This window comes from Coptis chinensis, chromosome 2, assembly GCF_015680905.1.
Source record: "Coptis chinensis isolate HL-2020 chromosome 2, ASM1568090v1, whole genome shotgun sequence".
Taxonomy (NCBI): domain Eukaryota; kingdom Viridiplantae; phylum Streptophyta; class Magnoliopsida; order Ranunculales; family Ranunculaceae; genus Coptis; species Coptis chinensis.
Window position 1 is genome coordinate 63476168 of NC_141457.1, and position 23854 is coordinate 63500021.

General features: G+C 38.1%; 1 protein-coding gene and 1 pseudogene across 2 annotated transcripts; both read right to left on the reverse strand.

Annotated features, from left to right (window-relative positions):
- Positions 1–2220: 2220 nt before the first annotated feature.
- On the reverse strand, positions 2221–13558 carry LOC147517093 (ABC transporter C family member 4-like). Of its 2 annotated transcripts, XM_086589501.1 has the most exons (12): positions 12231–12245; positions 11206–12138; positions 7743–8063; positions 7560–7646; positions 6415–7038; positions 6107–6271; positions 5430–5724; positions 5055–5269; positions 4470–4775; positions 3816–3879; positions 3465–3704; positions 2221–2718 (listed from the first exon to the last, which is right to left on the reverse strand). In XM_086589501.1, the coding sequence occupies exons 2-12, from the start codon at positions 12121–12123 to the stop codon at positions 2618–2620; spliced, it is 3336 nt and encodes a 1111-aa protein (XP_086445627.1). In that variant the 5' UTR covers positions 12124–12138; positions 12231–12245; the 3' UTR covers positions 2221–2617. The 2 variants fall into 2 exon arrangements, with proteins under 2 accessions (XP_086445627.1, XP_086445626.1); XM_086589500.1 differs by having other exon boundaries at positions 11206–13558.
- An 8949-nt stretch (positions 13559–22507) lies between these two features.
- On the reverse strand, positions 22508–23576 carry LOC147517094 (putative mitochondrial saccharopine dehydrogenase-like oxidoreductase At5g39410 pseudogene; annotated as a pseudogene).
- Positions 23577–23854: the final 278 nt, after the last annotated feature.

Sequence of the window (23854 nt, forward strand, 5' to 3'; positions counted from 1 at the left end):
CTGTGAAAAAAAGGGGTTCAGTTTTGGTGTTAGTTCTGTGTTTGGGCTGTCAGAAGTTTCAGTGACAGTTTTGATGATGTGTCAGAGTAGGGTGTTAGTTCTAAACCACTTTTTTTTTTGGGCTGTCAGAGTTTTGGTGATGTGTTTGGTGCTTGAAAAAAAGGGTTCAGTCTCTTGAAGTTTCGGTGAGAACAAGGGCTGTCAGAACAAGTTTTGGTGAGAACTTTGGGTCAGAAGCTAAAACTCTGACAGAACCGAAACAAAAAAACACTTTGACAACCCCCCAAAAAAAAAACTTTGAGGCATCATTCCTTGGATTTAGTTTATGGATTCAGTTTTGAAGTTTTTAGATTCACTTGGATTTAGTTTATGTACGCACCAAAAAACTCTGTGAGCTCTGACAGAACCAAACAAAAAAAACACTCTGATAGCCCAAAAAAAAAAAAACTCTAAGGCATCATTCCTTGGATTTAGTTTATGGATTCAGTTATTGGTGTAGTGGATACAACTCCCAAAGGCTTTCAAAGACAATTTTGGGAATCGAGCTACACTAATATAGAAGTCACAAACTCACAAGAAAACACAAAGAAATACAGACCAACATCAATTTTTTTTTATTTTTCTTCTTCATTGAATTCTTGAAATCTTCATAGCTCCGAGGACACATCAGAGCTTGCACCACCAGTCTAGGTTGAGTTGAACATTGGCTTGTCTCCCTAGCTAACCTAGCTTGTTCAAATTCCCAACACTCCTGCATAAGCTGCTCCTCATCAATTTCTTCTGGATATGCAATAGGAAGTCTCCTAGCCACCAAAGAAGCATCTCTTGCATCTCTCCACTTCATCACATGAGTAATTACTTCATCATGTGAAACTTCATCACCATGCTCATCAACATAGGCTCTAGCAACCATCACTTCTTCTTGAGCCATATTGTTATATCCAAATCTCACACAAGACATTAGATGATCTGGATATTCCTCACCCCTTCTAGAATTCTCACCCTTGTTCTATAATCCTCAACCCAAAATAAAATAAAAAATAACATAAGAGAATTAACACATAAAAATTCATCGAGAAGCACAGGTAGTACAAACAACCATACTCAACAATAGAATCTCGCATTAGGGTATCTTCATCTCACATATCTTCATTACTAGTTCAAAACTACATTAAAACCATTTTTGAATCCAATCAAAAGTTACTATCCAAGTTTTTTTATTATTAACTCTTGTGTCCATCACTCTTTGCATATTTTATCCCTAGTTATTTCTCAAAAGCCTCTACATAAAACTTGACATCTACAACCTTAAGAATGACATTACTGTTTGTTTTTGCAGTGAATTTATAAGAAGATGCTCTGTAAATGAGGAAAGGAAGAAAAACAAAGAGAAAAGGGGACACCCCAACAATGTTGTGGAAAGGGGATGCCCCTAACGTTGAAATCGTGAGTGATTCAGTGGACGCCCCAACAATTACCTTCATATATTCAAGCCCTATATTCAACAAAAGTGATAAATTTAATCAAAGTGACAAACTTTATCTAAATTACCTTCATTTTTGGAAAAACAACTCTTGATTAGCTTCGTCCTTCCTTGTTTTGCAATGGATCTTTTACTCTATTTTTTTCGATTTTTTTGGGTAATTTTTTTTTTTTTTTTTGTCTGTTCGTAAGTAATTGGGTTGTTTAGGCGCTAATCAAAGAAACCCAGGTCACGTGGTTAAAACGTGAGGTCTTCGTGGTTTTTCTCTTTCTTGGTCACATTTAATCAAGGGCATTTTCGTCATGTAGTTTGAACAGAAATCTTGACCCGGTCAACGAAGTCAACTAACTGTTTGACTGACGGGAAGTTAGAATGTGGGGGGTAATCCGAATTAAATTATTATGTGGGGGTATCGCAAAACCAATCTTCAAAACTGGGGGCAATCACTAATTTACCCTAAATATAAATAAAATATAAACAAACTTAATTCTATTTGCTAGAATAATATGTAGTTTTTATGGTATTTAATAGTATAAATAATTTACAAGTATAGTTAACAATCTTAAAGATATATATGGTTTTATTTCGCATGCATGTTATTGAGTGAAATACTTATGTTAATCTTAAAAATCAATACGCTTTTGCAGTATTTTTGTGTTTTTGGTACAAATTTTCATAATAAGAACAATAAAAAATGTGTAAGTCTATCTCCTAAGAATCGAGATGAAGAACTGAAATCGGTGGGTAACTGCTAATTTGCTATGAACCAATGGTTATCGGTAAAGTTCCACAATTTTAAGAACCGGATCCAGACTTAGAACCACGAAAATTAAATCTACAAGACACCTCTAATCTTCATAGGTTTACTATTGACACCCCTAATCTTCATAAGTTTAATAACAAAATTAAACTTCCCTATAAATCCAAGTAAATAGGAAAAATGCGCGCTAATAAACTTGCAAGACCAGTAGACAAATTATATCATATACCGAGTCACGTACACCGTAATTGTATTGATGTTTCAATATGATTCCAATCTTCCAAAACTACTCGCAAACTCCTTGATTGGTCAAATTGTTGGATTTGCATTTTCAGTTCTGCCAATATTAGTTGAAGAGCACCAAAACCAGTCGTCTATAAACCTAACGAGCGGTTGGCATACTCCTGGACTAATGCTGCAAAGAGCGAGTGCCGCTCAAGCAAACTTGATGGTTTATCAAATTCGATAGCTCTACCTGCTCAAACAAAAATGTTGTTAGGATTTTATAGTTACACAAGTATAGCATATTATCAGAAGTACACAACACCAGAGACCTACTATGAGCGAGGACTGGTTGTGTGTATATAAGTAGTTTGTTTGTTTTTCTATTTTTTATTCCAAGATTTTGCTCTGATTTTCATCATGGTAAGTCCATTGTCAAAATTTTGGAAGAATAATGGTTATAACTGCATTGGCCAACTCTATACATATAAGAATTATCTAGATTTTTGCTTCATTTGAAGCGAAACAAACTCGAGTACTGTCAAACTGCCACTACTCCACAAGCACGAACTTGTAGAGAGGGCAAACTCTGTGAATATCAATAGAAGGCTCGAGCATAGGACATTGCGTTGGACATAGGAATAGTCTCAACAAGTACTGTCTAACGTTAACATTAATAACATCGATCCAAGTCTATTAGCAACTTGAACTTTTAACATATACAAGCATCACCATCTAAATTTCAATTATAATCAGCAAGAGTAACGACTAGTGAAGAAGCTTATCTTTTCATGCCTGACAATCCTATTCAAAAGAATCAACTTATTAAAAAGGTGTCAGGCCTACTACTAGTCCAACAAATGATGAGTAGTTTAGAAACTAAATGCTCAGGTTATTAAACCTTGAGATTAAGTGTTACCTAGGCCATATTAAATATTCTGTAAACAGTATTGTGATACTTCCCGTACTGTAAAAACGAAATTTTAGAAAAATAAATACCTGAATCTATAACTAGTACTCTGTCACAATCCATGACTGTTGGTATTCTGTGTGCTATGCTTATGATTGTACAGTCAGCGAATTCCTCTCGGATGATTCTTTGAATTACTGCATCAGTTTGAGAATCAACTGAAGCCGTTGCTTCATCCATGAACAAAATACGGCTGCGCTTTAGCATCACTCTGCCTAAACAGAGAAGTTGTCTCTGCCCCACACTCCAATTGTCTCCGCTATCAACCACTGCCAAAGGAAAACAGTTTGACCATCGGTAACCAGACAGGGATTTAAATTCAAGAAGCAAGTATTATTGTCTGACTAAGATGGTCATGATATTATGAGAAGATCAAATACCTGAAGCATCAAGTTTATCAGGTTTCGCCATGACAACGTCTTTAAGTTGGCAACGCTCAAGGCTCTATAAAAGGAGAAAACATCAAACTACCATCAGCAGACAAAAACATGGTATTGAGATGATACTTTGGGACTCACTTATGTGTGTTGTGATTGCGAAGGATTCTTTTGTAACTATGAGAAAGCGCAGACTCATCTTAAGAAAGATCAGCCTAAGATTGTTAAGGATATCACGACTAGGAAGTAGGATTACTATATCTACTTTCTTAGGTTCAAATGTAGCATGGTCAATGTGTTATCTTAAGTATGTTAGGCTTGAAGCTTATTGTTATTGTTGTGTCTTTGTGTTCCTCCTTTTAGTGATCTACTCTTAGGGAGGCTTTGTAAGGTTTAACTATTTGCAATATAACAGGTGGGGGTCTTACTTAACCCCAGCTTATTTAAAAAAAAAGACAAAAACAAGGTTCATTGTTTCCTTACAAGAAGCCTCACAAGTAAACATTTTGCTATGTGCGTTAGACACATAAATAGGCTCAGCAAATTAAAGGTTGATGAACTGGGACTTCATCAGCAGTTTTTTTCCAGAGAAAAATAATTATATTGCATCACATTGATGCAACTCTACTTATTGTGAGGCACGAATGGTTAACTTACCCTCCAAATCTCTTCGTCCGAGTACAATCCAGTTGGGTCAATGTTGCTGCGAATAGTTCCTTGGAACAGGACTGGTTCTTGAGGAATGATACCGAAGCGGGACCTAAGATCATGAAGGCCTAAAGTTGAAATGTCAATCCCATCAATAACTATTTTTCCTCCTGAAGGTTCTAACAGTCTAAACAAAGCTTGTATTAAAGTTGATTTTCCACTTCCTGTTCGGCCCACGACACCGATCTTCTCTCCTCCTTGAATGCTGAGAGTGATACCTTTCAGTATTAGAGGAGTGTTGGGTCTATATCGAACCTGTTGAACATAAATCAGGCAATGGTCTGTCAGGGTTAGAAAAATAGATGGAAGTATGTGCACAGGGAAATCAGAACGGTAGCTTGAGCTACAATAACAAATTTGTTGCTAGAGTTCAAGTTAGGGGTACTGGGGTAGTCTACTGGTCTGAGTGCGTGCGTGTGTGCGTGCGTGGGGGTGGGGGTGGGGGTGCTTCATCATGATCATCTTATTTAGTTGTCCTCGAGAAGTACAGTGATGTTGGTTTGTGAATGTTGAGGTCTTTTGACTAGCTATTACCTGCAAGTCCTTAATATCTACATCGCCGTGAGTGGGCCAGTTTGGAGAAGGAATGCAGCCCTCAATGTGCCATGGTGCTTCAGATGGAATGTTTATGAATTGCTTTATTCTTTCGACTGAAATCATTCGGTTTTCCACAAAACAACTCATATATACGGCATAGAACAATACCCCATTGAGAGACAGACCATATGATAGAGATAACCCAACAAACTCTACACAAAATAAAGGTAGAGGTTAGTTTACATTAAGACGGAAGTTTTAGGTGTTGAAGAGATTACATATTTGTGGGGTATATTTTATTTCAACGTGTATATTATGCTAGGTGCATCTCTATGTGTAAACAACAAGGAAAATGTGTCAAGAGATGAAAACCTGGCTTGATGACATTGCTAGGCAATAAAACCATGAACAGAGCAGAAAAGCAGAGAACAAAACTCCCAATCAACTCCACGCGGAAGCCAAACCATTCATTTGCTCCATTGTTGTGAAAATTCATACGTAAATTTGCATCTAACCTGTTTAGGTTTTCTTGCCAAAACTTTGCCTGCTTCTTGAAGCTTCTAATTGTCATTACTCCAGCAACAGTTTCCGAAAAGTGATGGATAACAGGAGCTTTTGTTATTGACTCTAAGCGAGTCAATTCACGGGATGTTGCTAGATAGTAACCCTGTTCACCAGTAGTTATAAGTACATACATATACATTTAAACCTGATTAATCTATATTCATGTTTCACAATAACAGAGTTGTTTTCATGCGCTTTTGGAGAACAAGAAACATATGTTATAAGGGTGTCTAGATTAGACCAAAACCAAAATTTTCATGGATGATCAGATCCATCTTAACGAAGAACATTCAGAAGAATGTGAAGTAGTTATTGTGGCTCAACTGTGAATCTCTTGGTCCATACATATTTTCAGTCACTTCTCCGAGTAGGCATGTGCACAAAATTTATAAGTGGATCTTATAAATCCTTGTAAGACTTATTCTCTAGTAACTACAAACCTATATATCCAAAGTTCAACAAAGAGAGGGGGCCAGGGTACTTACCCGGTACCAGATATTGAACCAAACTAGTGGAATTATGAGGAAAATTGTTGGCCAAGCAACTTGACATGTGACGACTATGATGCCGAGTACCGTGATGTACATCGCAATGGTCATGCTAATAAACAGGGGAAGTAGAATGTCAACGTTGGTTTGATCACTTGATGCCTGCAAGAAAAGTCAAGAGTTCTTTAATCTGTCTAACTTTTCTGCAAGCCAACTAATTTCATTGCCTAACCACAACAGGATTATAAAGTAATAAAATGTACACATTAGCCATAAAAGTTCCAACGGAGGGTCATCAAGCTTACCCGACTAAGAATTCTCCCTGAAGGTGTTGTATCAAAAAAAGACATGGGGGCACGTATGATGCTGTGAAGGATTTGCTTGCAGAGAACTTGAGCAGTCTTAAGGCCGACATATGTAACAACTATGTTTCTAATCAACACCAATACACATGAAACAGCTGCTAAAATTGCGTAAATACGAATGAAAAAGGATGGATTGAATGAAGCTGCTCGATCTTCACCCGTCTCAAATGCCAGCCAATAGTCACCTGACATGAGGGAGAGTTGCCATAACAATGACATAAGCAACACTACCACAACTCCCCACCATCCATATGCTTCAGTACTATATGTCTTGTACACTTCGAAGCTGACATGACCAGTCTCTCTCTCCTCATCTTCGACGAGCTTGGAAGTTCCCTTTTCGGACTTCGAATGGCCTAGTGATTTTTCTCCACCATTGGCTACTTGTGGGTGTGGAGAATCTGGCTTTTGTGATATTGGTGATTTAGGAGATTTCTGAGAGTCATTCACGTCTACTAGTTCCATGGACGTTTCATGGGCCGCAACAAGAGCTCCAAAATCTAAACCAGATTCAAGAAGATCATTGTAATTTCCAGACTGTACAATCATTCCATCTCTCATGACCTGCACTTAATTTTTCAGAAACTAATCAATTTAAGAAAAATGCCAACAACAAAAACAACAAAAACAACAAGAATAACTGCTATAGTCACAGGGTGGACAAGGTATGCTAGACCAGGGCACCACATGTCGAGCTTGGCAGAGGCAATATGGGTAACCAAAGTTTTATGTGCAACATGCGTGTGCTAAAAACAAGTGAAGTGTGCCGGAAGCATGTGTGGAACAGGAGAAGGGACCAAGGAAAGTAGCCTACTAGTACAAATTGCAGGTTAATGCCGGAAGCATGTAATGTGTATAATATGTTTCCATGCGAGGAAGTTGGCGGAATTAATATGTTTGTGCGGGGAATCACTAGTTAATGATGCTGTGGCTTAAGCATCTTTACCCAAAAAAAAGGACAAAAAAAGAATGAGAGGTTATGAGTTATGAGTATATACTAAAAACTATATACATATATATACAAAATGAATGAATACACAAAAGCACAAGACGTCAAGACGTCAAGACAAAATGTTATGGCTCACCAATATTAGATCCGCATTATGCAAGAAGTCCACTTGGTGTGTTATGAGCAAAATGGTTTTATGCTTCAGAGCTCCTCTTACACATTCCTGCATAATGCAACACTACTTAATTATTTTTGTTTTTGATGGTTTTTTTTAAGTACAAGATATCTTGGATATGACCCTATGATTACTTATTCATACCTTGAATAATTCTGATCCAGTGTGAGCATCGACAGCACTAAACACATCATCAAGAAGATATATATCACAATCCTGATAGACGGCTCTGGCGAGTTGTATCCTCTGCTTCTGACCACCACTTAAGTTAATACCACGTTCACCAATCTCCGTTTGATCTCCAAATTCCATCATTTCCAAGTCCATGGCTAGAGAACATACTCTGATTACTTCTTTATATTTTTGGACGTCCATTGGCATTCCGAAAAGAACGTTTTCTTGGATGGTTCCACTTTGGATCCATGCTGTCTGTGGCACGTAGGCTGTAGTCCCACAAACTCTAACCTGTAAAAGAAGCATTAAATGGTCGGAATCAAATGCATGAGTGCAAGACGCACCATCGAATGTATAAATGTGTAGATTTTTGTAGGCCCATTACAAGGTTTGTTGGGTTTGAGGCCCAACCGGTATGTCAAAAAGTCGATATGCACTCCAATTGGATTTTTGGAGACAATTGACCAAATTTGTGATTGTTCCATATACACTCCACTGTGTCGAAATTTGTAATGTGTGTAGTGTATCCAACTTCCTAAGTCTGAATGTTCGAGATACACATCACTGTATCCAAACCATTGTCACCAAGTACGGTACGGGTTTAAAACGGTGTATTTGAAAAAAACTTAGTTCGTGTTTTAAACGGAACGTCTCGGGAAAAAAACGGAAAAAAAAGTGTAAAAAAACGTGAAGCATAAAAAACGGGTTTAAAACGTATAATACGTAAAAGAAACGGTAAAAACCGATGATAAAGAATATAATAGATAAAGAATTTGATTTTTTTATAAGAATGGAAAAAAGAATTGACACATAAAATAAAAATAAAAATAATACAAATGAAAGAAAATTCAAATACATGAAAGTATCAAATTATCATTACTCATCCAAATACTAGAAATTTTAGATCCAGTACAAAAATACGACTCTAAATAAGATACTACTAATTACCAACCATAATGGCATAATCAAGTTCTACAAATAAATTAATAACTTTAAAATTTATAATTAATTATTAATAATCCAAAACAAAATAAAACTGTCTCAATAAGTCAATCTAACGCCCACTCTTCAAAAAGGTAAACTCCAAAACCCCTTTTCTTCTTTGTGTTTTCTTTTATATTAAAAAAAAAAAAAAAAAAAAAAATTCCTACTTGCTATTCCGATGGAGGGACTTGGACCGGTGATGTCGGGTAGAGTATCGCTCTCCAAGACCGCCTCATGATTCCTTTGTACTCGATGGTGGTTTATGCCCCAGTGTGCAAAAAAGAGCGCATAGATACTTTTGGAGACCATGCAAACATTGTAGATATTTCTCGGGCTTCAAATACCGACATGATCATGTCGAGATATTTTATGTGATGCATTTTGAAGGGTCAGTACGATGAAGAAGGAGGCTCCCGTGAATTTTCTCAATCGATCCGAATGAGGGGAGATCAACACTTCGACTGCGGATGTATTGATCTACAAATGGGTCTAAGGGGAGGCATCGTGTGTTGATGTAACTGGAGCTTCTCCATTAGTAGGGTTTGAGAATGGAGTCTTTTGAGGTGGGAGAAGCGACTAATAGAAAAAATAGAAAAAAATGAGAAAACACGAGGAGGCTTGTAGAGCTAACCAAGATTGTTTCATTCCTTTCGGTTTGACACTTTTAGTTTTTGGCACAACAAATTGAGCTCTTTAAAGAGATTGCAGAAAGTTATGGACTGCAACGTAATGACAGTTGGTTCTAACGAGTTTGTTTTTAGGAGGATAGGTTTTGTCATTCAGAAAATACTTCCGACGCAGTTTGTTGCACGCTTGTTCTAATTATTTGTAAAACTCGTTATCATTATTAATAAAATTTCCACTTCAAAAAAAAAAAAAAAAAAAAAAAAAAACGGGAGATTTTCAAAATCTCGGGTTTTAAACGTGTTTTTTAAGTTTAAAACGGGTTTTTTTTTAAAAACCCGGGTTTTAAACTGGAACCAGACGCCTTGCCAATATCTCGAATTTTAAACGCGTTTTTTTCAAAAAAAACGCAGAAATTGGTGACAATGATCCAAACTCCGAAGTGACATGTGGGGGACTATTTGTCTACTCCCTTTTTAATACTCTTCAGATTTACAGCATTGTATTCTATCTGATAATACACTAATATAGTTCTTGAACCAAACAGCCATACTGAACACAAATTATATAATATATTAATTTCACTCGGGAAAATGAAATCGCAATAAATTGAAAATATAGTATTCAATTCTCTGATCTGTTTGTATAGGGAAGGGAACAGCGTTGTTGACGAGTTGTCGAAGGAACCTTCTTAATTCTGTGGATAAAAAATGGCTGTTGGAGTGTTGGACTGTGGTGCGTCAACCTATCCTATCGATAATATAGATGCCTTTTTGGCTGTTGTGCGTATCTAATTAAGGCCAGCAGTCATTATTTAATTAAGAAAGGTACTGTTTCTAATCATCTGTGTGTGTTGTATCTATTGAGTCTTGATTATTAATGTAGTTTATACTTTATAGTTTCTGTTAAAAAAGATTAAAAGCAGAATAGAACTAAAGGCCAGCCTTTATTCTTTGATCAGTATCACCTTTTCTGCATTCCTCCAGCTCAATGAGTAATGACAATTTCCTATTAGATGAATTTATCAGTGGAAAATGTTTGCCGAGAAAGACCACTTCTAGCCTAACTTGACCCAACGTCATCAGTCAGTTACTCTGACCGGACGTAGCCAGGGCAGGATAGTAGCTAGTAATGTGCTTTAGAGCATCTTTAGGAGAGCTACCAAAAAAACACTAAAATTTTGAACCAAAAAAACACCAAACCAAAAAAACACGAAATAACTTTAGGAGCAACATCAAATTCTCGACATCAAATGACGCGGTTTTGGATAAACCGCGCTATATAGTCCACGAGGTTTTTCCAAAACCGCGCCAATGAAGCCCATCTTAAAAGCCCAAGCCTACGCGGTTTTGAGAAAACCGCGTAATGTCTCGCACATCAACTTTATTCTTTATTTTCTTTCCCAATCTCTCACGCGGTTTTGGCAAAACCGCGTCATAGAAACCCAAGCTCATGCGGTGTTAGAAAAACCGCGTGAGAGATTTGATACAGCACCAAAGCTAGCACCAAATATTGGCCGATTTGGTGCTAGCTTTGGTTATTTTTTGGTGTTTTTATCAACATGTCACTCTCCTGAAATTGAAAAAACACCAAATTCTTGAAAATTTAGTGTTTGATGTTAGGTTGATATCACTCCTAAAGATGCTCTTACTGCACATTTTGACATCTCAACCACAAGCTTCGCTAATGTGTCTTATTTGAAAACCTTAAATTCGGAAGTATACTTTGCAAAGATGTTACTCTTCAAATAGTGTTAATTAAATCAATGAATTCACAAAAACTAGTAAAATCATATATCAATCATAATCCATATCAGAAATCATACCTTTCCTGATATCTTGTGCATCTCGCCAAGAATAGCCGCAAGTAATGATGATTTTCCTGATCCGACGGTGCCAACAATAGCAGCAAGCTCACCTTTCTTGATCCTCAAATTCAATTTTTTCAAAACAATTTCTCCATCATCATCATCCCAAGCAAACACTCCATCCTTCACCTCAATGGCAATGCCCTCACCACATCCTTCCTCTCTTTCCACTGCTCCTTCCACCAATTCCTTGCTCATCAAGTAACCATCCAACCTTCCAAGCGAAATCATCGCTTGTGAAGTTGATATAAGAGCTTGCGGAAAGCCCCATATCGGCTCTTGCAAGATCTTAAATAATGATGTGGCGGTAAACACTGTCCCTGCATCCAATGGAAAGCCTAACAACATCGCTGTACCGAATGCTAATGTGGTCACAATCACAGGGGTGGACCATAGGAATACAAAATTAGCAGAGATTGAGAACATAAATTTGGATAACCAATTGTATTCAGCGTCTCTAAAGTCTTGTACTCTCTTATAAAAATATTCCTCCCAAGCTTGAAATTTGATCACTCTCATGTTATTTAGCATTTCGCTAGTCGCCTTCATACGAGAATCTTTCATTTTCATTAGATTGTACTGATACTTATTATTTCGACCGGTGTTTAGCATAACAAACACCATTATCACAATGATTGCAAGTAATGCTGAAAGTGCTGAGACACCAATGTAGATGTATAGTAATCCTAATGCAACAAGGATTTGGCATGGCATCAACCACAAATTGTGAAGCTGTAGTACCATGTCCGAGAGTTGCTGAGCGTCGACCGCCATGTAATTTACAATCTGTCCTAGCCCATGAGCTTGTCGAGAGGAACTTGATAGCGTCAGACCTTTTTTATATAGTGCAGTAATCAAAGCTGATCGAATAAGCATACCAACAGTCTGAGACTGAAAATTAAACTGATGAGAGCTAAGTACTTCAATGATTTTGGCTAACAAGAGGGCGGCAACAAGGTAAAAGCCTTCGTAAGGTGAATTACCTTTCCCGGAAGAGAAAGCGACGAATCCTTGGAGTAGGACAGGACCCATGTACATGACAGAAAGCCTAACAACTGCTAAGAAAGCAGTGAAAACAAAGTCTTTCCAGAAACACCGAAGCAATGTTGTTCGGACTGGATGCTTTGAGTTTTCAGATGGTTTAGGCCAGTTAGATTCAAAGAGCTTCGAGATAACCTCTGCTTCATGATCAGGAGCAAGTGAAGCAATATCATCAATCTTGAGAGGGGATTTGTAGCCTTTTTCCAACAATGGATTCAACCAAAGCCACATAGCTCTTGAGATTAAAGTAGCTGAAGCATAACCCGCAACATTTGCCTTATTGCTCATCAGTAGAGGTTCTTTTAGTACTAATTCTGATTCTTCTTCCAATTCGGGTGTACTGATCATTGTAATCCCACTGAATCCTCTAACTGCGACGACAAGAAGATATAAAGATACTGGCAGAAAAAGTAAAGAAAATATATCATCCACGTTTAAGTCCAAATCATTTTTTTCTTCTACAGAACTTAGTCGTATGATGGCTGAAGCTGAGAACAAAGCAACAACAACAAAGTTCACAATCCAATATACTCGAAGAGTGACCGGATGAGTAACAGCTTTGAATCGCTTCTCGTGAGCTATTAAAATGGTAATTGCAATATGAGTTATAGCTTGAATCAAACGAAATATTGCTTCGACGAGCTCCCATGAAGATTGGGCTACTTTAGTGAAGGCTAAAACTGAGAGAACTGTGTAAGTTATTGCTAACAGAGCACTTAGAAACAAAGTGACGTTATAACACAACGAAGTTCTAAGATGAGAGATGTTATTTCTATCATTGGAATGGGTTCTAGAGCAGAGTTTTTGGATCACAAAGGCGATGAGTATGAGCAAAAAGATGAGATCAACGGAGGAGAATATAGCGCGTTGAGGACAAGGAGACAGGAAAATGAATCTCAACCATTGAAGTATGGCGGAAAAAGAGGTTTGATGATCTGAGTGTTGAACTACAGAGCTTGAGCATGAAAACGAAGTAGCCCAAGAAAGATTGGAGGAAGACATGTTTCACAGAAACACAACCTTGACTCACAAGAAGAAGCAAAGCTTCACTCTTTTATGCTTGTTTCTCATCAACCTTCCCTTTGAAAATCACTAAAATGTAACTTCTCAAGTGTAATTTGTATGAACGGTCAACAACAAGTGTGTTGCAGACTTACAGTACGTACGTATAAAACAACACTCAGCAATAAATGTCGAGATAAGATGAGAGTAATATGAATTTGGGAACTCTTTTAACGAAAAAAAAAAAATGAATTTGGGAACTCTATGAATTTTATATGCCATTTCACCTTGATTGAAGCAATGCTGCAATAAATATACAGATAGATATCAACCCAAACTGTACTCAGATGGTATTACCTATCACATCATGTTTATAAAAGTAAAAATGCAACATATATTGTCAAGGACTCGAGATCTCTACAACCGGTACAGATATCATCTCTGTAACCGTGTTATCTCGCCGTTGATATGAGTCCGAAACCTGTGTGTGTGCTCCAAGATATGTGTGTGTGCGCCGAGATACGAAATGTGTGTGTGTGGTACAAAGATTGAGATCCCGGTAATCAATCTCTGTACCTGGTTATAGAGGAAATCATTAGTTAGCGTAGAAACATCAAATATTAACTCATTAAGCTTTCATTTTACCATTTGCAGTCCCAAGGCATATGGTCTCAAAGAAAAAAAGACAAGAATTAATTAGGACAAGAATTAATTAGGCCGAGAGGAAAAAGACATCAAAATAAACAAAAACAAACGCAATGATTCTAAAGTTTATTGTCTGAGAACATCTCTAAAACGCAATGATTCTGAAATTTATTGTATAAGAACATCTCTTTCTAAGTATCTACAAAATTTGAAGCCAAAATTTGAGGTAAGTATCTATAAAATTTGGCGAACTCTAGGTGGAGTCAAATATCAGTCACCTTGTACTTAGGGTCTACCATGTGAGTTATTTAATACTGTCACGTGGTATGTGAAAATAAATTCGCGCGACACTTTCACTGTAGCCATTTCACACATATTTTTTTGGTATAGATAATTTTCTAATTAAAAAAAAAAAAAAAAAAAAAAAAAAAAAAAAAAAAAAAAAAAAAAAATCGACGACGAATATATCTATGATAATCAAGTAAGATGGAGTAGTGATGGCGAAGAAGAACAAAATAGTGGTAACAATCCACTATTTTGGAACAATCCAATGAGTGATCTAGATGATGAAGCAGGAACTTCTAGAGTTGGAAATCATGGAGACGCTGGAGTTGGTAACTAGGGAGGTGAGCCGGACGATCCACTACTGCTTCAGTATCAGCAAATCGATTTTGAATTTGTTGCATAATCTATGGATTTCAGACATCTTAGACCGGTGTCTAGGGGGTGACATGTTAAGCATGTGTCAAGAGTTGTTATTGACCAGCAGGTATGTTTTTTAATTTTATATTAGTAGTAGTGTTAACTTTAGTAGTTAATACATGCATTTTTATTTTTATTTTTTTAATTTTAGTTTCATTTTGCGTTCATCAGAGATGTGTTATGTATCGGGTTCGGTGCACTCCACGTACGCTTAAGGCGTGGTGGGATGATATTAAAAAAGTCGGTGCACTTGACCATGTATATTAGAGATAATGTAATTCTAGCGACTCCCTTCGGTCATCTAGTTGACATACTTTACAATAAGATTGACATTCAGGAGTTATGATGATGGTCAAGCACATGTCGATGAGTATGTTAGAGCTTTCTGTATGTATTTGATGGGTACCTTGTTTCTTCCTTCTGGCCATTCCACGATTAATTTAGGGTATCTTGCCAACTTTGAGAACTTGTATGAGTTGGGCCGTATTGATTTTGGTGGAGTCATATACTATTATTTATTGCGTTGTTTAGATAGGGTTTCTCAACAGGTTGGTAGTGTCACTACTCCTTAGGTTGGAGGGATTGTCATTCTCTTAGAGGTATGGTTCTATGAGAACTTCCGTGCTGCAAATCATTTCCTATCCTCACAGAATACACCAATGAGAGGCCTAGGCTCAGGGCTTGGCATGGACCTCGTCTGACCAATGAGATCAATCATAATTTAACTAGCTTATGTCCAAAACCAGATCGAGCTTAGCACACATGCTTCTATTGTTTGGAGGCCTTGGAAGGATTTTGTGCACATCAACGCGAATGACTGCATATATGCTTGTTCATTCATTTCTCATAAGAGGATGATATTCACTTACGGGAGTAATATAGAGTGGTATTTAGGGGATAGATGTTACAGACAGTTCGCACTATGCTTTGGTATCCCACTTGATCCGCCTGCCTATGTATCAGAGGCTAAAGACATGACCTTACATAACGTCATCGAAAAAAAACGTTGATTGGAGTTGGCAAGTAGCTTCTGACCTAGTTACGTTAGTTGCAGACTTATGAGCAATATTACCATTATTGGTTTAAGATATCTATTGGTCATTTGCTCCTAGCTGTGGGTTGTACATACAACATTCATATGATTAACAGAATGGGTGTCAAAATGAATATCATATTGGTCAGCCGTCATAACAGATGTTTCAGCAGGGACCTGTACACACATTTGTTCTAACACCAGACACCCCCAGTCAGAGTGGCATTGGGTTTTTAGTTTGAGTGATTCGACTGGCCAGACGATTTATCATCCCATTCCTTTTATTGATGACATTCGCGTGGTACAATTAGAGCCCGACATTGGACATCTATCTTTGGTAATTATTGTTACATACCTTCATTTGGTTTATTTTTGTTTATTATAAAAATGTCATATATTAATAATGGATAATTTTTTCATGATGAGGTGCACATGAGATATGAGACAAGCATTCGTGTAAATGATGGCATGCACTCCTCAGCATTCGCCTATAATGCTGAGAGAGAGACACTTCTTTCCCATACTCACATGGATCATGATGATTTGCAATGCCATGTTGATGAGTTACAGGCTCAGCTTGATCGCACTACGATATATCCTGGGAGTTCACGGCAGAGGATACGTATGTAGGGAGTGAGGACTTGATGATTTTATAATATTACTTATATGACGATTATTATTATGTTGTGTGATTTATAATTGTTCATTTGATCATTTTGACAGGTTCTAATTTACTTCATTAATTTGATCAATTTGATTTAGCAAAGGAATTGTAATATTTATTAATAGAACGACAACTATTACAGATCACCCTAATATATGATTGCAAAAACATAAAATAAATAAATTAAAGACAAAACTTATTACATATTACTAGAGTTACTTTAGTCATTAAGCTAGTCATCATCTCCTTCGTCATCAGCACCTTCATTTATACTACTTGATCCATTTTTTTTTTTACATATTTAGCTACAATTGTTTCTTGTTTTAGCTATAAAACCCTCCGCGCATGAGGATTGAGTTTGTCGAGTGACATTGCTAATAACCTAGTCTTATTTTTCTCCTCTCTAATTAACACACTGAGTTTTTCTTACTTCAAAAATAACTTTTTATCTATCTTCTCTTGCTTAAATTTCATCATAGCTTGAAATTGTCCATCTAGGATCTCTTCTCTATGTCTTCGGCTTTCTTTAAAAGACTCAGCAAAAACATCCATATTTTTAGTAGTGGATGCAACATATATTACCATCGACAGTAGAAGCAACTTTCTTGTTCTTCTCGATTTCTTTGCTCTGCTTCCTGCCAATGGACCTCTCCAAGAAACTTTCTGTACTACTAAGGTCGTATTCAGAATAAAGTGAAGGGCCAGACTCAGAAGTTAGGGGAAAGTGAGGCGTTGAGGGGGTTGATGGTGAAAAATCAAAGCCTTCTAGATCTCCGGATCTTGCTTTCTTTCTTGGTCTTGGTGCAAGAGTTTCGTTGCGTAACTAAGTTCTTTGCCACGTTGGCGTACCTTTGACTAGGTTAATTATAACAATCTTACCATGTCCATGGTTTCCAGTGGTTGTTGTATAAGTTGTTGGCACGTTTTTAAGCTACGTTTTTTTTTAAAAAAAAATCAATATCAAATAGTCTATAGTAAAAGCATAAAGCAAAATGAAATATAAATGGGGTTTTTTTTACTTAATCCCCCAAAAGTATACTCCCCATTTTAGAAATCATTACTGATTGCCCCCCACTATATCAATTTTCTGTGTAACGAACGTTGGTATTTTCCATATTGACAATTTTGCCCTTATTTCAAATTTGTAAAATCTCTCCATTTTTAACATACGTCTTTGACCATTAATCAACCTTCTCAAAAAATCGGAAATTTAGAAGAACAAAAAAATCCGAAAACTCAAAAAATCAGAAAAATTGAAAAAATATATAGCAAAAACTCGAAAACAAATTAAAAAATATTCGATAAAAGAAAAATTAAAAAAAAAAATCCTAAATTTTCCAAATTGAAAAAACTAATCGGAAAAAAATTTGAATTTTTTTTGGCAAAATAAAATAAAATCTACAAAATGCATAAAACTTTGAAAAAATAATCAAACAACTCGAAAAAAATAGGAAAACAAATGGTTTTTATTATTTTTTCAAAATTTTGAGTTGTTTTATTATTTTTTCAATTTTATTTTAAATTTTTTCCGATTTTTTTTTTCAATTTCTGGAAAATTTTGGATTTTTTTTTGAATTTTCATTTTATTGAATATATTTTTAATTTGTTTTCAAATTTTTGCATTTTTTTTTTCTAATTTTCCAATTTTTTTTAGGAGAAGGTTAGTTAATGGTCAAAGACGTATGTTAAAAATGGGGGGTTTTTACAAATTTAAAAATAAGGGCAAAATTTCAATAAGAAAAATACCGACGTCTGTTACATAGAAAATTGACGGAGTGGGGGGCAATCAATAATGATTTACAAAATGGGTGGTTATCTCAAAAGGGGGTATACTTTTGGGAGGGTTAAGTAAAAAAACCTCAATATAAATTAAACAAGTTTGTCGAATCTTACAATGTCCTCGCGTACCCACCCACTTAGATGTTATTCTTCAAGTTTTTTTAGTATGACATGATATTTGTTCAAGAATGGTAAAAAAAGTGACGAACGTTGTGAGACTCCTTCCACTTACGATTTTTGTCAAAACTTTGAATTTGATTCATCCTAGTCATAATCCGTTCCCATTAAATTTGCCCCGATTGATCATTTCCTATTATAGGATCTTTTTCAATCTCAATCCACGTTATAGTAAGAGCAATGTTTTCTTCATTTGTCCAACTTGGACTATCTATCTTGTTTTTGTGATATTGAGAGTAGTTGTATGTGAAATGGTTGAGTTGTTTGAGTTGAATGTTAGTGTTGAGTGTATGAAAAATGAAATGAGTATAGATATATGGAGGTAGAATTCTGACCGTTTTTTGCTTGTTTTTTTCCCGATGGAGCATGCGACAGTAGGAATGACGCGCAACATTAGTAATGTTGTGGTGATTTTGGTCAAAGTAACAAAAAATGTTTCGGATGACATTAGAAGTGGCGCACGACATTACCATTGTCGCTCTACATCAGCATCCAAAACCGCAAATTTGCCTCTACGGATGTGGTAGACAGTTGATGTCTCCACCTTAAGATGGTTTTAATTCTAAATGGTGGAGGCAAATATGCACTTGATGCCTCCACCAACATATGCTCTAAAGACTAAAAGTTAAAATACAAAAGTGTTATTTTCCTTATAAGTCTAGTATAGCCTGGTGGACCTAACAAACTGAACACTTAATAAAGTCACTGCCACCATAGTAGTGTTAGGACTTGGGAGTAGGAGTTTTTGAGCAAAAAGCCAAAAACGATACCAGGTGATCTCAAATAACACCGCCAACACAAGAAATTCCACGGTTTGCTTAATGTAAAAAAGAAATAAATGCCATGATTTCCTAGGCTAAATAGCTCGATCTGTATAGAGAATGCAGCATTACATGCTACATAGTATATATGTAGTTAAGTTTTAAAAAAGGTATCAATATTGGTTATATTGCCAATATTTTCCAATGTACATCATGTTCTTTTGGTGAAGAAACGTCATATATATTCAATTATCAATTATGGAGTTGTCTAAAATTGAATCAATGATATATGGAAATGCTAAATGTCTGAATACAGCTATGTTCAAAAGTTTCAACAACCACATGGCTGTTGAGTACGAGCTATTGGAACCATCGGAACTTGTGTTCCATATTGTGAACCTGAAAACTAGATGCTGCAAGTAACAGATTATCAAAAAATAAAGTTAGAGAACGTCCAAATGCATTTAAGACATGGATGATCTCACATTCTCATTCCCAATCTGGATATTCAACCCCCCTTCCTCTGTCTTTCAGCTACTCATAAATTCCATCGAAAGATACGTAAACCGTATTGCTATTTTTTCATTTTTTTGGACATCTGGTTGGCTTCCTTCTCCATTACTGTTTTAGTTGGCAAATTCACACGCAAAAGCTGAGTTGGCTTGAACCTATGGTTTCCTCCAGCCAGCAGTTTTTTATCACAACTCTTGAGAGAGTCCACTGTCAGTACAACGGATTTGAGGGGTTAAGCCCATTAGGCCGGGATCATGGGCAACGATAAGTACAGGGACTGGATTAACATTGTTAATCATTTAATACTTCTGTAGTTCTGTCACCACAAAATGAGAAAGCCCAAGGTTTATTTCAGGAGATGGTGAGCTCGTGGCCAACAATCCTAGTACATTTTCGTTGCACCCCAAACTCTGACCGTGACCCCTCAGGTCCTCTCTTGGAGGCATCTCTTGGGTTGCCTAGGTATCCCTTCTGGGAATCAAGCCGTCGTAGTTCACTCTTATCTCCTCTTTTTCTCCTCCCTCTAGCTGCCTCCCCTCTCTTCCCTTTTATATCTCCCTCTTTAGGTTTACTTCTTGGGGCCTAGTATAGTCTTGGGCCTATTCTCTGGGCCCAATACATACAATGGTCCTTCTATGAATATGGCTAATATGACCGACGGCGGACCCAAGAAGTTCTTGAACTTCCTTGTCTCTCTCTTTGAACTCTAGATATCCGCAGTATCCTGAGACTGCATGCAACCTTATTTTTCTCAGGACGTTTCATATCCGTATACTCTGCTACTGGACCGTATGTCTGTAAAGTACTCAGTCCCTATTCTCTTCGTCCGCGTACTCTTAAACTTTGCACTCTTATCTTTCTTGATTATGTGACTTTGTTGGCCACGAATTGTATTGTAATCCTCCGCTTGTCTCGCTCTTCCTTCATCACTACTATGTCCGCGGCGTGTCTTAGCCCATCCATAAGCTTTTCTTCATAGAATTCACTCCCATGTCCGCGAATTGTCTCACCCTTTCGTTTCTCTTTCATAGTACTCAACATTGTATCCGCGAAGGGTCTCATCCCCTTCGCACTTACTCCTAGAACTCGACGTCATGTCCGTGAAGGGTCTCGTCATCTCTATTTCTCTTTGGCGGAACTCAATAGTATAGTTCCCTCTGGATATGTTGCTTGCTCTTAATTGCAATTTGGAACTCCGGCTAGCGGAGGGTTCATCCCCCCCATTGTCTTTACTCAGGAGTGGAGTCTATTGAGGGGAAACTCAGTTTGCCCCCAAATTTGATTCGGATCTCATGTCCATGGGCTCATCCCCGTTGTCTATGCTCAGCTCTAGAGTGGAGTCTGATGAGGGGCAACTCAGTTTGCCCCCAAGCTTGATTCGGATCTCATGTCCATGGAGGGCTCATCCCCCCCGTTGTCTATGATCTGGAGTGGAGTCTGATGAGGGGCAACTCAGCTTGCCCCCAAGCTTGATTCAGATCTCATGTCCATGGAGGGCTCATCCCCTCCGCTGCCTTGGAGATGTTGGGGGAAACTTAGTTTGCCCCCAAGCTTGATTCGGATCTCATGTCCATGGAGGGCTCATCCCTTCCGCTGCCTTGAAGATGTTGGGGGCAACTTAGTTTGCCCCCAAGTTGAATTTGGATCTCATCGTCTGCGAATGGCTCATCCCCTTGCCACTTACTCATGGCACTAGATATCCTATCCGCAAAGGGCCTCATCCCATCCTCCTCGACGCTCTGTGAAACTCTACATCATGTTCGCGAATGACTTCATCTCCCCCGCTCTCTGGCTTAGAAGCAGTTCATTCTGCCCCAAGCTTGATTCGGACACTGCAGTACACGAATGGCTCATCCCCCTCGTTCTCTGGCTTAGAGGCAGCTCATTCTGCCCCAAGCTTGATTCAGACACTGCGGTCCACGAATGGCTCATCCCCCCCGTTCTCTGGCTTAGAGGCAGCTCATTCTGCCCCAAGCTTGATTCTAACACTGCGGTCCACGAGGGGCTTATCCCCCCCGTTCTCTGGCTTAGGAGGTGAGATGGATCCATCTCTCAATACCAGCTCAATCTCCACTCTGTTCCGCGATACAATGGATCTTTCTCTTTCTCTGTAACCTGAAACTTTCATATTTGAGTTTTGCACAAGTAACACGTGAGTTTTAACGAGGAACATTAATTCAGCATAAGTATTTGCATACAAATATAATGGCGATCATGTGCTCCAAATAGTGTACCATCTGTCTTACCCTGAGGTGTACAACCACGTTTCTCATTCATGGTCCACAACCTCCCGAATAGGTTCGCGGAATACCACGAAGTCTGGGGACAATCCCAATCTGTCCCCACATACATCTCTGCCAAGGCTGGGGGCAAGGCTTGGTTGCCCCCAGTGTAGCTAAAGCGAATAGGTTCGCAAAATACCACAAAGTCTGGGGGCAATCCCAATCTGTCCCCACATACATCTCTGCTAAGGACGGGGACAAGGCTTGCTTTCCCCTAGTGTAATTATGGCTGACGACCGAGTCACTACTCGTCCGTCAATTATGTACATGACGGTAAAAGAAACAAGTTACCTGCCGCGGTGTATGCCTCTCTACGTTTTTTGTAATTATCTTACCATCCGTATTCAGACGCTCCAAGCTGTTGATCTCAGCCCCAACCTCTGGATCTCCTTATTCCTTTGGGTAAGCCATATCTATTTTCTCTTCAACTGATTGTAATCCATCATCCTCCTTTGCTTTATATTAGATCACATTCTTTTGAGCTCTTAGCTTCGTATAACACCCAAGTTCCTGACCATCGAATGCGAAGATGGATACCACTGCGACAATGGGGTATCGGCTGCCTCTTGGCCTTTTCCCTTAAAACCATAATCTCTTGTTGCTTTTCCAGAGTTGTTTCTCTCCTTCACGCAATTCATCAAACACCCAATCTCAGGTCCTGTTACTCTAGGAATGGCTTCCTATTTCCCTCTGATGCAAGAGTAACATCGATGTAACCCTGCCCAGCAAGCCACATCTTGAAAGAAGCACTTTCCACTTCTTCTTTTGTAGGTCGAACATTTCTTTTTGAACCATCTGGCTGTGAAAAGAGAGGGAAACTTTAAGAGAAACCACCTTCTGAAAGAAAATTGTCCGAACAGACCAATGAAGGTCCCAGTTATAATGACTCGGATGAGACCGAACAGAGATTTCAACGCCATCTTCACCCCAAAATGGGCTGGTTTCATGGCAGCCTATAAACTCTTTCTTTTCTCGATCTCTTCTTCACTCTCCTTTACCCCAGGCAGGACATCTGGGCTCTTAGTCAGTCACAAGACAACAGTAGAATCAGCTGAAGGTAGCTTCAAACCCCAAAGGCCAATTTTCTTTTGATGCTCAAAAATTGCTCCTTTTCTAGGACCAGGGCCTGGAATCAATGGTCTCGCTCTATTGAGTCTCTACTTCCTCAACTCCATCCACTTCTCCATCTTGGCAACACCCAAAACCACCGATCCATACATCTCGAAATTCCCAACAATACTCTTCTCAAGCTCCAAACTCAAATACGCCTCAACCTTATACGATACCGAAAGCGGTACCCACTGTTTACACTGAAACATAAGTCCTAATTCCACTTGAATTGACTCAAACCCACCTACCGAAGCCACCAACGACCCTTTCGCCACCACTTTTCTATGATATCTAACTTCCATTTTCTCCATAAACTCAGGTTCACCCCATACATCTAAATAATCATAACCAATTTCCACATAAATTGACATAACTGGCTCATCGTAAAGATGAAATGGTCCAACACATTTTAAAACAAGCTGCTTGGATTTATTAAAAAGGTTTAAAAGTGAAGATGGGTATGAAATGTCTGCTTTGACTATGGAAATGGAAGATGGGGTAGTGGATTGTGCTGATCATCACGCCCAGGTGAGTGTTTGGGCTAGTTTTGATGGGTTTCGATCACTGAATATTGGACCTTGGACCGCCTTCCATTCTAGCAAAACCACGAATGTTGGCATAAGTAGTGAGCTGTTATTAGAACTTGACGGCTAGAAGTTTGAAATCGATTCCCCACAGACAGCACCATTTGTTGCACCCTAAACTCTAATCGTGACCCCTCAGGTCCTCTTATGACTTGGCTGCACCTCCTGGGTTGCTTACGTATCCCTTCCAGGAATCAAGCCGTCATAGTTCACTCTTATCTCCTCTTTTTCTCCCCCCTCCAGCTGCCTCCCCTCTCTTCCCTTTTATATCTCCCTCTTTAGGTTTACTTTTTGGGGCCTAGTATGGTCTTGGG